The sequence below is a fragment of the Cheilinus undulatus genome, linkage group 8 (genome assembly GCF_018320785.1).
Source record: "Cheilinus undulatus linkage group 8, ASM1832078v1, whole genome shotgun sequence".
Classification (NCBI taxonomy): Eukaryota; Metazoa; Chordata; class Actinopteri; order Labriformes; family Labridae; genus Cheilinus; species Cheilinus undulatus.
The window spans coordinates 30989439-31005642 of NC_054872.1; the positions used below are offsets into that span (position 1 = coordinate 30989439).

The following is a 16204-nucleotide window of genomic DNA, read 5'->3' on the forward strand; positions in this document are numbered from 1 at the left end:
CTCTCTGCTGGACTCGTTTCACAGGGCGCTCTATGAATAGAACAATGCTCTCCTTCAGCCTCCTAATGTTAAAGAGGCCGTTGTAGAGACACTGACTTCATTTTACACTTATGATCAGAGAATGCCACTTTTGGACACACCAAATAAACACGTTCAAACTGTATAACACAGAAAGACACTGCTTTCTTCTAGTTTAATATTCTGAGCATGTACTTCAGTGTGTGGCTAATACACACCCACACATACACAGACACAGGCATATTTTGTGTGTTGTGTTTGTCAAGTCACAAAGAGAATGACGCTGGGCACAGTCCTGTGACCTGGAGAGACCCAGGGTTCACCACTTCCTGTCCAGCACAAGCACAAGACCAGCAGCATGACAAGAAGACAGCTTGTCTCCTCCAGTTACTGTCACCAGATATTTTTGTCTGCTGTCCCAAAGAATGATTATCTAAACCCACTCTGAAACTTACAGAGATTCTTTCGATTGTTTTACAAATATATATTCGAGGTTATAAAAAGCTGGTTTACTATAGAATTAAAGGCCTAGACAAGAGTTTTCTGCGTTCTTCTTAGGGGTAGCAATGACCCTATATGCTAATTTGCATCATTTAAGGGGTTGTTCTACAGACAGGCCAGCTAACACTGTTGTAAAAACCTGTCTTAACTGTTGCATTCAACTGACCTATGAGCCTACTTTACATAGTTTTACATACTCCAACTTAACTGAATGCAAATGAATTTGCACTAAAATACTACCTATTGTACCGTTAAAGGTACTTTATCTAATCAGTGTTATACAAATAAGCTGTGTAGTGTCTTAAGCGGCAGTCTCAATCTTTTTAAACAAATAACTTTCGTTTTTTACCAAAAAATGTAATTTTATTTTAATTAAGAGCTCTATTATGTTTCAAGCAAGTATCAGTATTTGGCATCGGTATTGTGTAGGGCTTTTAAAGTGTTTTATTTCTGAAATAGTTTTTTGATGCCACAGGGTTTCAAATCTGTCAGCCAGTGACAGCGGGGATCTGCTCTAGTTTGCTGGTGACTGCAGGTGGGATAAGCAGTATAGATAATGGACTGATGGATAATTGGTGTATTAAAATTCTGCAGTCCTTTTCATTTAATGATCTCTGAATTAAAAACCACCCAAACTTCTATTCTAGAGGAACTAGTCCTTCAAAATATGCTTGCAAACCCCTACGCACTGCCTATACCTGGCACATATGAAAAGATTTTATATTAACTGATTATTAGAATATGAGAGACTCCTCACATGGGGACATATAATGACAGATTTGACTGTTTTCTTCTCATAGTGTGTGGTGTGTAACACCAACCAATACAGAAAACTATACGGATTCATTCACCAACAACCAGAGTCTTCAATTTATAATCTTGGAATCTTGTGCAGTCAAACAAGACCACAAGCTAGCTGTTAGCTATTTGCCACATCCATTGCAATTTTTTTGCAATTTTCCATCCAGATTTCTCCCTTGTCTGTTCAACTGTGGTATGTTTATAGGACATGTGTAAACCTTGTGTTGCCACAAATCAACAAGGTGGTCCTCGATTTCTGACGTCCTTCTACCTTTATGCCTTATGTTTACTATTATTGCCATGGCTGTGTTTGTTGTGCTTCCTCCTCCGGTCAGCTTCCTTCCTGGTTTGCAGCCATTCCACATGAAACTCCACAGAGTGCATTCTCGATTGTCCTTCGTTGTTTTGGTTGTTCGCCCCACACAGCAGGATTTCTGATCTTCAATATTTAACCCCTTAGAATTCCAGGTAAAATTGGTAAAAAAAAAAATGCTATCCAAGAATACACAAATTAAACTGAATGCTGTGTTTGGACCATTTGGAGTACAAATACAAACAAGGTGTCTTTAGAAAGGTAACACTCTGAACTTTCATCCCAGACTCAGACTCACTGTAGCTGCTACTGGTATTGTGTAATACAACAAATACTAAATTATTTTTTCCCGTGTGAATTTGTATTGCGAAACAGAGGCCTGTAGATGACTGTAGCTGGGAGATATCAGCTGGAAGACTCAACTGGACTGAAGCATGAAGCTTTAGCTAGTTCAGGTTCAAAGGTGACAACAGCAGAACAGAAAATTAGAAATTTACACCTGTTTTTTTCTGAGGAAATGACCAGGCATTTCAAAGTGGAGACTCCAAAAGAATTGAGGTTGGCAGACTTTTTTAAATATAGCATTGCTAATTATTGCCTGGAAAAACTATTGAGAACAACAGCAGCAAATGTTAAAGCTTTCTGGTGGTGTATAACGTGGTATACTTGTGAACAGACATTCTATAAAGATCAGAGTAGTTTCTGCCAATCCTACCGATGGGCCCTCAGATTTATAGGATATAAAGTAGGAGCCACTGTGATCATCTTCTTAGCATTCAGAGAGTGAAAGATCACTCTTAACACACCAGAAAATGTGGCAAGAAAAGCTTTAGAAGCATCCGATAATCCAGACTTCACTGATTTGGTCATCAGAGGGGAATATAGCCTAAAATTGGCATGATTATCACAGTAGTAGTAGTATGTTCCCTGTTTAAGTTACACAAATGCATTGGCAGCATTTCAGTAGAAAATGTCACTAGTATGTTTTTTGCAGTTCAGTAAGCAGGAGTTTGCTTGAAATTGTTGATTGCTGAGAACAAGAAAGTAGCCCGTATTTAGTGCCTAGACCATTGCTTCCCAATCTGGGGTCTGGGGCTGTGTCTGCTCTGAGGTTGTCCAAATTAGATTTGCACATATGCTCTGTGAGGAACAGATGTTTGTAGGCCTGTTCTGCTGGTAATTTATGGAATTTATCACAAATTACTAAAATTATGTTGTTTTTGGGCAGAAATGTATCTTTTAATTCTTTATTGGTTGGGGGTGGGGAGTTACTCAGCTTTTCTTAAACAAGTGAGGCGATCCAAGAAAAAAAAAGATTTGAATCTACTGGCACAGAGGTCCTATTTTTTTACTTCTGAAGTAAATTAACAGTCATCAGTGTTATTTGATTTTTACTTGTGTCATATCAAAGATTTTTTTTTTTTTTTTTTTTAAAGATTTATTTTGGGCTTTTTATGCCTGTAATGACAGCAGAGGACAGTGGATAGAATCAGAAACAGGGATGAGAGAGTTGGAGAGAGACATGCGGGAAAGTGCCACAGGCAAACCCATGACAGCCACATACATGGGGCACGCCCCTCAGACAAGTTTAAAGTCTTTCTAATTGATTTTTAAACTACAAACTCAGATTTTATTTCCTGGACAGCTCTTTAAACTTCTATCTCCTTCTCTCTTCAGTCGGCGAGTATTCGAGAGGAGCGTGGCGATGAGGTGGAAGTTGAGCTCACAGACAGCCAGCGGCGGGTCACGCTGTCCAGAGAGGAGGTGCAGCGTATGAACCCCCCTCGCTTCAGTAAAGTGGAGGACATGGCCGACCTCACCTGCCTGAATGAAGCCTCGGTGCTGCACAACCTGAGGGAACGATATTACTCTGGCCTGATTTATGTAAGTACACAACACAAGGAGGAGAACAGCTCAGGAAGACCACATGCTCACATACCCACAGGAACAGTTTGGTTTGTAATGTTGCACATATGCATAGTTAGCGGTCAACTCCTCTGACATCTCCTGTGTAACTGATCCGGGCTGGTTAGAGAGGTGAGGAGTCAGTTTACAGAGTTGTTCATGTGTGAGCAGTGGCAGTGGGAGGCATCTCCAGTTTCTCCCTCAGAAAAATGTGAGTAGGACTGAACAGATAGAAATGAAAGACATGACGTAAGCCAATGATAAATGTCATATCCAGGAAACATGCAGCACTTAATACATGATTGAGGTAGAATAATAAACAGGCTATAAAAGGAAGGTGAGCTGTCAAGTGGGATGAATGAGGGTGGATGAAGCTGAGAGGGCAGATTAAGAAAAGGACAGAGAAGAGCAGGCATAAATTGCTGGAATAGCTCTGAAAGGCGTATAACAGAATGAGATAAGATAAAGTGGGTTAAATATCATTCATGACTTTCTCTACAGTTGGAATGTGTTGTAGCAACACTGATGCCTGGGTGTGGAGGGTACTATGCAGGAAATATGATGACAAGCTGCGTTTAAAAATGCTTCTCCCTGACTGAACTAGATTTGTATATTTCTTATTTTTGAGAGGATGGTTGAGAACATTCAGCAGAGAGCTTCAAAAGGTCCATCATGATGAAAATAAGAATTAGAACATTTAAGATAGCCACCATTCCTTACTCCACATGCAAACATTTTACCAGTTGGATGGGTTAAAAAAAAAACAATGATGGGTTTATTTTTTTCTTCTGTCATGGTGCAAAGATTTATTTATTTTATTCAGATTTATTTGTAGTACTATGCAGAACTTAAAAGCATATTTGGGCCACAAATTGAGGCTGAGGCAAGTAGATTTGGCAAGTAAGCTACTTGAGGGGAACCATGGAGTAGGTAGGAGGATTAACACAACCCTGGTCATGCTCTAGATGTCCTTGCATATTACTAGGAGCATGAGAAAAGAATCGGTAAAAAAATAACAAAGCCCACTCCTCTAGGGCGGAGGAAGGGATGGATGTGGCAAGTAAGCACGGCTAAGGGTACCATCGGGGTGGGTAGTAGCATCGCCACAAGTCCCTGGTCATACTGTAGAAGTCCCAAGGGCTCCAAAAACCATCAGTGGTATGTGGGTATATTACGAGGGCCGAAAAGCCCCAGAGAAAGAAAGGCCATTGAGCTTGACCTTGGCCCAGATTTTTTGTACATACTCATTGTTGTCCTATTATGCAGGTCTAATTTTTAAATGAAAAGCATTCTGCTATTATTTGATTTGTTTGGTTGTATTTTTGTTATGTAGCAATATACACTAACCGATGAGCAGGATGAATTCAGTGACTGAATGTTCCATGGTTGTTGGAGGTCTGGAAGATTTTCATGTTGTTTACTTTAAAGTCAGACCCTACCATTCAGATGTTGCAGCAAAAGTTGAGCCTCATGAGACCAGGCATCATCTCTATATTGTCCAATATTGGTCAGCCCATGTAAATTGTAGCCTCAGTTGTTAGTTGACAGGAGTGGCTCTCATTGTGGGCCCCTGCTACTGTTGCCCATCTGCTTCAACGTTTGACGTATTGTTTGTTCAGAGATGCTCCTCTACATACCTTTGTTGTACAGTTTGAATTATTGTAGCTTTCTAGCTCAAACCAGTCTGGCCATTCTCCTCACACCTGCTGTCAATAAGGCATTTTAGACCACAGAACTGTGGCTCACTGGACAGTTTCTTTTTCTTGGATCCCTTGAGATGGTTATGTGTGAAAATCCCAGTAGATCAGCAGTTTGTAAAATTACTCAGACCAGCCCATCTGGCACCAACAACAATGTAACATTTAAGTCACTTAAATCAGCTTTCTTTCCCATTCTAATGGTTGGTTTGAACTACAGTGCATTGATTTGACTGTTTTGTCTCCATGCCTAAATGCATCAGGTGCTGCCATGTGATTGGCTGATAAGATATTTGTGTTAATGACAGTTGAATAGGTATACCTTATGTGCAGCAATGTTTAGTTTTGTAATTTCTTGTTCTGTGTGTTCTGTGTGTATTTTAGCTAAATGAACAGTTAAAGAAAGTATTTCACCTGCAGTTATTAAACAGGGGAAGTCAGGCTTATCTTAGGTAATAGTTTATATTAGGACACCATACTCAACTCAAATGACTTACTACGTTTTAAAAAAGGTGTTTACTTTAAACTGTTCAACTGAACCTGATTACAATGATGGCTTTTTATTTCTGACTTCATAATTATGTGAGATTAAACGCTCTCTTTGATGTGTTTTTCTCAGACATATTCAGGGCTGTTCTGTGTGGTGGTGAATCCCTACAAGAACCTGCCCATCTACACAGAGTCCATCGTGGAGATGTACCGAGGCAAAAAACGCCACGAGATGCCCCCGCACATCTACGCCATATCAGAAGCTGCCTATCGCAGCATGCTACAAGGTAATCCACATTATCTCTGACCCTGACAAACTCTAACAAGCTGCATACGTCTGCTATCAGCTGAGCTGAAACCTGAGTGTGGCCTGTGATCTTTGCTCACTGTGAACGCTTTCGAAGGTGTGGTGTTGGATTCTGACTCGTGGCTGTTATCAAAAAGTCTTAAAAGTGAAAATAAATAGGCAGGAGAGCATTTTCATGCCATGGGTGGTTTAGGTGTGGCACATCTTGTAACAGGTAGTTTCAGCAGCATAGTGTATTTGTTGTGGTGATGATAGTAACCACATATTATACTTGTCACAGCAATGCATGACAGACATTTTTTAAGGCCCTGCCCATCCATGTTGAGTTCATGAGATGTGGCACAGAGAATTCCCAGCAATCGTTTAAAAAGCCGTTAAGGCCTGATTGCGCAATGTCGCTGCCTCAGGGTGTCTTCGTGAGATAACAGGATGGGACAGATGAGGCTGCGTCTATGTATCTGTCACCCCCCCTTCACCCCCCTCAGGGTTTGTTGTAGGTGTGTTTCCACAGTGATTTAAACCTGTAGGACCAGTATGAATTCTTCCAGACTGAGCGTGTGGGAACCTTTAAAGCCATATGTGAGTTATGTTGCAAACACTGTCCTTCAATTGAAAACAAGTGTTGTGTGGTTTGACAGCCTGTTCAGCTGGCGACCTGCTTCTTTGCACACTTTAAATAGCTGAAGGAGTGACTGATATGCTCACAGAGAGCCAGTGTGAGTCTGCACACATATGAAATGTATTATCCATGAACACATGAAGTGTGAGTCTTTATGGAGGCTTCCAGCTCGTGCCATGCCTGGTTAGTCGAGGTGCTGGCTCAGTGTTCAGTAACATGAGCCAAGTGATGCCACAGAGCTCTCCCATACAGCACCTTACAGTGTGTTATTTCAGGGAATCATATGTCAACATGCGTAGCCTTTCACCTAGGGAAGAGATCATCCGAGCTGTTTGATGTTGACTTTATGATCTCGTGAGCCACTGAGTAAACCTCATGTTTAACTTTGTGCATAAATTACATGAAATAGCAACTAAAACAGCAGAAATTTTAGTTCAGCAAAGTAACTCTACTGTTATACAATGAACAACAATCTACCTTTTTCTTAAGCATTTACTTTATCAGACTGCCCCCAAAAATTAACCCATATTTTTCAATAATTTTTTGACCCCAGTTTAAACTGTGTTTACAGATTCTACATAAAAGTGAAAAAAAAAAATCTGTACACATGATTGTCATTATGGGGGTGTCCAAATAACATATCAGCAGGCTTTGGTGTTTGCAGGAGGTGAAACAGTCTGTGTGGACTGCAAAAAGGCAGACATGACATACTAGCTCCCATCAGCGTGATTCTTACAATGATTATGTATCTTTTAAAACTGATATCTGCATAAAATGTAGACATTACAGAGCAAACATTTCAACTTCAGCCACAAATCTGCTTGAAGCTGTGTCACATTGAGAGGGGTCTGGCTACAGATCGTACATTTCTGACAGCCACTCTCACAGACCCTTCATCTGAGACACTACACATCTCATAAAGGAAGTGCCGTTATTTGCTGGTGCAATGTATTTCCAGTTTTCTATTTTCTTTTTAAATTCAACTTTAATCATAAACAAAGTATGATATTTCAAACTTTACATACTAAGCAACATTTCATAAATAAAACAGAGAAAACGGTAGGAGATCTAATCTGGGATTATTAGATTATGTAAAGACACATTTTAGAAGTACATACACGGACGGTGTTGCATCAGCTTCATTAGCTTTAGCTAAAGCTAAATAGCTACTCAAGCTACTTAATTAACTCTACATACCTACATAGCTTACATAGCTGCTTTGTGAGCTTTGCTTTGGCTACGTTAGCCACGTAGCCACATTATCTGTAGCTAAATTAGCTTAAGCAACGTGAGCTTTAGCAAACATACTTAAAGCTATCTTAGCTATGCAGACAACATAGGTACGTAGCTTACATAGCTGCTTTGTGAGCTTTGCTTTGGCTACATTAGCCACGTAGCTACATTATCTGTAGCTAAATTGGCTTAAGCAACAGGAGCTTTAGCAAACATACTTAAAGCTAACTTAGCTACACAGGTAATGTAGATACTTAGCTTACATAGCTGTGTTGTGAGCCTAGCTTTTGCTATGTTAGCTATGTAGCTCTGTTATCTACTTAGCTTATGTAGCACCTAACAATGCTACATAAGCTATGCTGGCTGGATTGAAATGTTGTTTTCCTGGACCACTGCATACGCAGGCTTACATTAAGTAGGATATCCTGCATCTAAATAATTGTACGTTCAGCAGGGAATCCTTTTTCCTCTGCAGTGAGGGTAACTGTTGGTGAGGGTTGGTACAAAATTGTAAATAAAAATTCCTAAATAGTGTTGTAAACATATTTTGGTGGCAGTTAATTTAGCTCCAAGCTGCCTGTCATAGTCTATGTGGGGGAATCACTGCAGTCAGAAGAATGAACAGGAACATTTATAAATGTGTCAGTCTGTCTCAGAGTGCACCTGTTGACTCCTCAGGAATTTTCAAACCTGGCATAGCAGACGTTATATTTTTTCATATATTGTATAAGGGATATACATGGTGTGACTAATTAGTCCTCTTGTTGTTTTTCCTCCACAGACAGAGAAGATCAGTCAATCCTTTGCACGTAAGTAGCCTTCAGCAGGACGCCAGTGTGTCTGTGTGTGAATGTGATTTGCCGTGAGGAAAAATACTTATGGGCCATAATGAGAAGGTCTGTCTCTGTTGGAGTGCATTTGCATGCTTTCTTTGTCTTCATTTAAGTGTTTTGGAGCCTGCAAGCACATACGCATGTGCTTCTGAATTATTAGATTAAGCAGATTATTTGTTTTCAATCATTTGCTGATCCATTTATCAGTTGTATGAATGGAAAATTTTGGAAAACTAACTGAGAAACTGAGGTGTAAATCTCAGTGTTCATATTGATATTTATAAGCTATTATCAAACATGTTTAAAGAGTCAGGACAGAAAAATTACTTCTTTCTAAACAAGTTAGGTCTGTACTGTGAAAACATCTTCCTGTCTGCTTTATCTCCCTACCTGAGAGTCACCTATCACTCTCTATCATCCCGTCTTCCTGCCAGACTCTTCCTGTCATTGTCAAGAATCACTCTAAATCTGAGGATTTAGGACAAGGCGTCTGCTTCTTTTAGATCTTTAACAGCTGCTATTTTTACCCCATTCTCCTTCTGTCTTCTCCAAAAACAACACCGACACGTCTGCATCCTGCACACCTGCTTTCTGTTTAGACCAGTGGCTTTGAACGCTCTGCATGGGCTCTCAGTTTATTGGGGTGATGAATGTGGGTTGGGCCACTTTTTCCTGTGCATTCTTTTCTTTAAAAAGCTCTTTATGTACCATTAATAATACAGGCCATATGTGTTTAAGATGGACAGTTGTGTGTGTTTGTGTATTACAGAGGCGAGTCTGGAGCTGGGAAAACAGAGAACACCAAGAAAGTCATTCAGTATTTGGCTCATGTTGCCTCCTCCCATAAAGGTGGCACTCTGGGTAGGAATAAGGAAGCTATACAGGTACGTCACAATGACAGACGGCAGAGATTAGAATGAAAGGAGAGCATGTAGACAGCCTGTTTAGGTTTAATAACATGATTTGCAGGTATCTGCTTGGACATTTAAAGCTTCAAAAGTTTTTCTCTTCAAAACTTTCACTATACAGATTAAAGAAGGGAATTAGTGGACATGCTTTATTATTTAGAACTGGTAATCAGTTTGGGGTGGGACAGACATTGTCACATCACATGCAAAAGACCCAGTGCTAAAATAATAAACAAACAAAGGCTAGCTGACAGCAGAGTAATGCACTGGAAAAATGGATATTTCTTGAACATTTTGTGTGCTTATCTTAAAATGAGCTAAATTAAGTTTTAAAATCAGCCCGTCTGGAACTATATGAAGCCTAGTTTCTGTGCTGGTACTCCAAGCTATTTCTCATTAAAGAGGCTGAGCCAACCAGCGTCTCCTGTGCATCATATACTCATATTATATTTCCCATAATGCTTATCAATTCTTTCAATTCATCCTGACCTACCTTTAGTGGTGATTTGATTAGCTTAAATGTACTGATCTCTGCCCTCTCTCCAATATCTTTCCTCCTCTACTATTTACTGAAGCTAAATCACATCACTGTCCGCTGTACTGACTGATTTTTAACTATAAGAGGTTGTGGGTTTCTTGCTGGCATGAGTGGATTCCCTCAGTCCCCTTTTTGCACATACATTACCTTCCTTCCTACACCGTTTCCCCTCATCCTTCTCTTTCTGCATCCTCCTCCTCTCTTTCCTGCACGCTCAGATGGATGGTTCTAGATCCTTAACAAGAGGCAGCACTTTGGTGAACAGGGTGAGTTAACTCTTTCCTGCTGCTCTGTCCTTTGCTTTCGTCCTGCTCTGTTTCCTGCTTAATGATCTCCACAAAGATACAGACTAACCAGCGTAATAACCTCTAACTGTCAGTAATGATGCATTTCTTCATAACGTTGTATTTGATTTTCTGTTCTTTGTATTTCTTTGTTTGTTGTTGTTACTGTTGTCTTATTTGTGTTTTTTTCATTTGTTTTTGTATCTCACCCATATGTTCACCCATTCTCCTTCCTCCTAAAACCTCATTTTCCCCTACAATTCGTCAGAGTATGCAATATGTGAGTATAAAAGTATTTAGATGACTTTGGGTTTATTGAGCTGTATCTGCTAATATTTTCTTTTTGACATTATTCTGAGTAAATCCTGCCTTTCTGGGTCTTTGGCTTTAGGCAAATTTGATTTTATTCCTCTCAGAGAGATTAGGGAAGACTTTTCAGTGCCCACTGAATCATAAATGCCACATTATTGTAGCTACCTCTAGAAGTGGAAGGCTTTTCTGCTTTAGTCATCACCTGTATGCCAGATAATTGGCTGTGGGAGTGTGTGTGGCAGTGTGGTTGCAGCCATCTATCTGTGTGTACGAAGTGAACACACAATTAAATATTTGGCTTATCTTTGTATGGATTGAGGAAAATACGTGCTGACCTTTTGCTCTGTATGTTTGTGTGTCTGCTCTTGCTTTTGGTGCACCATCAAAACTCAAACCTTATCAAGTCTATTTGTCTAATTACTTGTAGAATATATCTCATTAAACTAAGCCACAGTCACCTGAAAAGTCCAGACAAACCATCAAACAGGGGAATAAATTGCTTGCTATATTGAAAGCTATTTTTTTATATCAATAAGTAAGGACGGAGAGAAAAACCTGGGTTCATAAGACCCTGGTTCTTTAATGTTCAAAACTTTAAAAATCAATCATGTTTGAGCTTATCAATACTGCGGTAAAGTCTTATGGATTCTGTGACGCAACGTCATTTTATCAAATCACTGGTGGAAAAAAAATACACAATTTCTCTCAAGGGGTAACGTAAAGTCAAATCTTATCAGCATTGTGCATCACACTCAAATCTAAATGCGGTAGACCTACCTTCCTGTCAGTTTGATTAAAAAAGTCATACTCATAACACTGGCTTTAGTTGTTACAGGACAATTTTCTTTCCCACCTGCTCAGATCAGCACTGAAAAGCACTCTAGGACAGAAGATGATATCATGATGTGTATGTATGGTCATCCCATAAAAAAGGGGTGTCCAAACCCTTTCCACTGAGAGCCACATACAGAAACATATTAGGATGGTGGGGCCACTTTCATATTCCCCACCGTAAGGATTTTAAAGTTAGTAAGACTAATCCGATGTAAGTTAATACATGCTTTGCGATTGAGTATGCCTAAATGGCTGGTTAATGGCTGTCAGGGCAAATAGAAGGTCATTTTCTGGATTTTTGGGAGCCAGTCAGATTTCAGGGGGCTCTGTTTAGCCCCGGCAACCACTGGGTCTGCCCCTCAAAAGTTATTAGTGCTGCTATTTGCTGTGATAACCCATCTGGATGTTATTAATCAAGATATCTCCTTGTCAAAATGTTTGTTTACAGATTTAACATGATGGCACTGCTTTATGCAGAAAACAAGAAGTACAACACAGTTAAGCACAAGCTTAATGTTTTAATGTGGGTCATATTTAATTTTATCTTAAGAATTTGCTGCACGACGAACAAAAGTTGGCCGTAGTTTGGACACCCCTGCATTAAAATGACTGCTAGGGGAATGTGAATAAAATGTTTCAGTGCACAAATGTAACATAAAAGAATCCGTTTTGACAGGAAACTTGAAAAAATCCAGTTGTAATAATATTTTTTAGGGATAGAAAATAAATGACAGATTGAATCATGACCTTTTTAACATTGTAACTCTACTCAGTTTCTACCACTTCTGCTAAAGATGTGTTATTGCTTTGTCTTTCCACCAAACAACAGAAAAGTATCGATAAGGGCTCTGGTTATGATTAGAACGAATTTAAGTAGGGCTGCTAGCCAAACTGGACAGGCCCTCCCACTGGAAAAAATGTCCTGCTGCAGTACATCTGCCAGACACTGAACTCTGCAATAGCCATCAGTTCTTGTCTTCTAAAGACAAAGTTGAAATTCAATTTTAGGTGACTGAGAAAACCATGCATGGAGTACTGTTTATTACCATTTGTTGGCACCATAACAAATATGCATTGTTGGCTTAAAGATGTGTGAGAATAAGTTATATTAGCCTGCTGCTATTTGCTTGAAGAAGGGTACAGCTGCCCAGCTTTAGTTGGTGTGTTTTACAGGTATGTTTTAACCCTGAAAGACTTAGACTTGGTTGGCTAACTAAGCTGCAATATATCTTTTAAACCTTTTGTAGCAGTCACCATCAAGTGACATACATCTTTAATTTAATGAGGAAACCTTAATTACCTCTACTAATGCTAAGAAATAGCTGGCAGTGCGGCAAGAAAATTTTACTCCAATGTTTTGTAATTAGATACCTGCATGTGTCTTAAGTAAGTATCTTTGAAGTCTTATTATGAAAAACTTACTTAAATAACTAATCTAATTTTGCCTGCTGCATTGCAGTATTTTTTTTACTTAACTCAAGCAGTTCATGGATTATTTTATGCTTTAATGCCCTGTACTGCCAAAGCCAGGCCAGAGTCACAAGTCTTTTGGGACTCGAGGATGATCTGATTAGGTTTTGGAAGTCAAAGGTCAAGGTCATTAGGCCTCTTATTCCCTTGCTTATCAGTTTCCTATAAATCACACTACCTTTAAAACCATCCTAGCCCTTGTGCTTGACCCATCACTGCACTTTCACCCGCTAATTTATTTACCTCAGAGGGACATTTGGCCTCCAAGTAGTAGAGCTATTATATCCTGAAATATGATGTTTATCTTGACTTGTTAGATGAATGTGGCTTATGTTAGTGTAATTTGATACTTTTGAATATACATTAGACAAATTCACTAGATGAGATGTGAGTTTTTAGCAGTGTGAGCTAGCATTTTACAGTCTAGCTCCCTCCTGTAGCTGCAGTACCTCCATATCATTGCTGCTGCTTCATCAATAGCTGCTGCTGCACTGGCAATGCAACATCTGCAGTCAAGCATTGCAGCTCGCTAGAGTGAGCCTCTATGTAGCTTGTGTAAAGTGTTAGCATCAAACACTGCAGCTTCCCTCCACCCTTCTCTCTCTCAACAACAGTGGTTCTCAGCTGGCTTCTGTTAGTTGGTGTCTTGAGATTACCTTTTAATGATGTGGGAGATTATATTTTAATTAATTAAGTTGATGCTCTTATTATTGATTGCCTAACTAATGAGGGCCCGTTACTCTTCTTGATGTTGAGAATCATTTGTTCCTGGGTCTGGGGGTGGTGTGTGTTGTGGATGCTTGTCCAGACTCTAAAATGCACCATTCTGTGTCACTCCTTTCAAACATGACTCATGAATTTATTGCTTTACATAACAGATCAGTGGATACCCTAAAGACAGCAGGACAAATGGTGCATTTTAGTAAGAGAAGCCTTATGGGAGTCTTTTGTTGAGGCTCTTATAGCTGATCTGACATCTCCTGTGTTTCTCAGGGGGAGCTGGAGAGACAGCTGCTGCAGGCCAACCCCATCCTGGAGGCCTTTGGCAACGCAAAGACTGTCAAAAACGACAACTCCTCGAGATTTGTAAGAGCACACTGGATATACTACACATAAATGTTTATTAGCACCAGAAACTAAATCATGAATTTATAAAGTTTTAGTTTTAATGCAGTACTCAAATTTTAACACCATACTTCTTTTTCAGGGTAAATTCATCCGCATCAATTTTGATGTTGCGGGGTACATTGTTGGTGCCAACATTGAGACTTGTATCCTTTGACATATCCATAGTGTTGTCAAGCTTTAAACACTTACATCTAAGTAAGCTGCCCTTTTTACTTTATATTTGTAAAGCAAGAGTCTGTCCTTTTATAGCAGACCATAAATTAAACTGTTGTGACCTAAGAAGGATATTTGAAGGATATTTTTGAAATGTGTAAAAGTGGCAAAATGATTTGAATCTTTAGAAGTCTTCACACAAAACTAAAAATACTTATAGCAGCTGGGAAAGAATCAAAAGAAGATCAGACCAAAGGTGTAGTTTAACTAGTTTTTGCTGTTAATATCCATGACCATATAAATCCAGACCTCCTTGAAAAGTCCCGGGCCACGCGGCAGGCCAAAGATGAGAGGACTTTCCACATCTTTTACCAGCTGTTGTGTGGAGCTTCACAAGAAACAAGAAGTGAGTAAAAATCAACCAAGTTGATGAATAAGATAGATCTATCAACAGAACTTTATGTAAGGAATTTTGGTGAAACACACATGTCAAAAGCTTTAATCGGGGCTCCTACGGATCCTTGAAAAGTCTTAAAAAGTCTTTAATTGCACCTTTGAAATTTAGGCTGACAATTCAACCCTGATCTGGTGTATCAAGACATTTGATCTGCCTTAAATTTTTGACAGTTTGCCAAGCAAAAGGTGGTTTTAATTATTTCCCGTCTAGCCCTCAAAAAAGTCTAAAATGTAATTCTTAAAAGTATGTAAGAACCCTGTTAATGCTCTGTAGTTACATATGTCTAATCACTCTCATGGTTTCATTTTATCATTCCCATCTGTAGCTGACCTGCTCTTAGGAACTGCTGATGAGTATCGCTTTCTCAGTGGAGGCTCCATCCCTGTTCCTGGTCAGAGCGATTCAGAGAACTTCACACAGACTATGGACTCCATGGCCATCATGGGCTTCACTCCTGAGGAGTCACTGTGTAAGAGAGAGGGGTTTAAAGGATACAGGACAGAGAGAAATTTTCTTTTTAAATGTTGACCCTTGATAATCTCCCCTCTTCTCTCTCCTCAGCCATGCTGAAGGTGATCTCTGCTGTGCTCCAGTTTGGGAACATTTCCTTCATGAAGGAGAAGAATCAGGACCAGGCCTCCATGCCTGATAACACAGCTGCTCAGAAACTGTGCCATCTGCTGGGCATCAATGTGCTGGAGTTCACCCGAGCCATCCTCACTCCCAGGATCAAAGTGGGTCGAGAGTACGTGCAGAAGGCCCAGACCAAAGAGCAGGTAACTTTGTGTGTAAACTTAATGCAAAAACAGATGTGCCCTGTGAAGATTGTCTGACGCTGTGGTTCTTCAACAGGCTGACTTTGCTGTGGAGGCTTTAGCTAAGGCTACATATGAGCGTCTGTTCAGATGGCTGGTGCACAGGATCAACAGAGCTTTGGACCGCAGACAGAGACAGGGAGCCTCGTTCATAGGAATCCTTGATATCGCTGGATTTGAAATCTTCCAGGTTTGTTCATCAGATTATGGTTCAGTAGTATGAAAATGAGGGCAAACGCATATTAAAAATATTCTAGAGCAACAACCAAGCATGTGCGTTTTTCTCCATAGGTTTCATTACATGAATGAATAATTTACTGATTTTTCTTCCTCAATCCCTTCAGCTAAACTCTTTTGAGCAACTGTGTATCAACTACACCAATGAAAAGCTGCAGCAGCTCTTCAACCACACCATGTTCATCCTGGAACAGGAAGAATACCAGCGCGAGGGCATCGAGTGGAACTTCATCGACTTTGGCCTCGACTTACAGCCCTGCATCGACCTCATTGAGAGACCAGTATGTGCTCACATTGCTTTTTTGGAAATATTTCCTGCCAACTGTTAAAACCATAGGTGCTGGGATGCATA

The 16204-nt window shown here is 39.9% G+C and overlaps 1 protein-coding gene across 5 annotated transcripts in view; it reads left to right on the forward strand.

Moving 5' to 3' along the window:
* myh14 (myosin, heavy chain 14, non-muscle) overlaps nucleotides 1-16204 on the forward strand; it is a 53649-nt gene that overhangs the window by 8914 nt on the left and 28531 nt on the right. For 4 of the 5 annotated variants that reach the window (XM_041792820.1, XM_041792821.1, XM_041792823.1 and 1 more), the window contains exons 3-14: nucleotides 3311-3517; nucleotides 5855-6011; nucleotides 8665-8692; nucleotides 9486-9600; nucleotides 10381-10428; nucleotides 14056-14148; nucleotides 14270-14333; nucleotides 14651-14749; nucleotides 15126-15269; nucleotides 15362-15576; nucleotides 15653-15805; nucleotides 15960-16133. In XM_041792820.1, the coding sequence (XP_041648754.1) occupies nucleotides 3311-3517; nucleotides 5855-6011; nucleotides 8665-8692; nucleotides 9486-9600; nucleotides 10381-10428; nucleotides 14056-14148; nucleotides 14270-14333; nucleotides 14651-14749; nucleotides 15126-15269; nucleotides 15362-15576; nucleotides 15653-15805; nucleotides 15960-16133 (1497 nt within the window). Of the gene's footprint in view, nucleotides 1-3310; nucleotides 3518-5854; nucleotides 6012-8664; nucleotides 8693-9485; nucleotides 9601-10380; nucleotides 10429-10714; nucleotides 10727-14055; nucleotides 14149-14269; nucleotides 14334-14650; nucleotides 14750-15125; nucleotides 15270-15361; nucleotides 15577-15652; nucleotides 15806-15959; nucleotides 16134-16204 lie in introns of all 5 variants that reach the window. The other variant, XM_041792822.1, reaches the window with a different exon arrangement.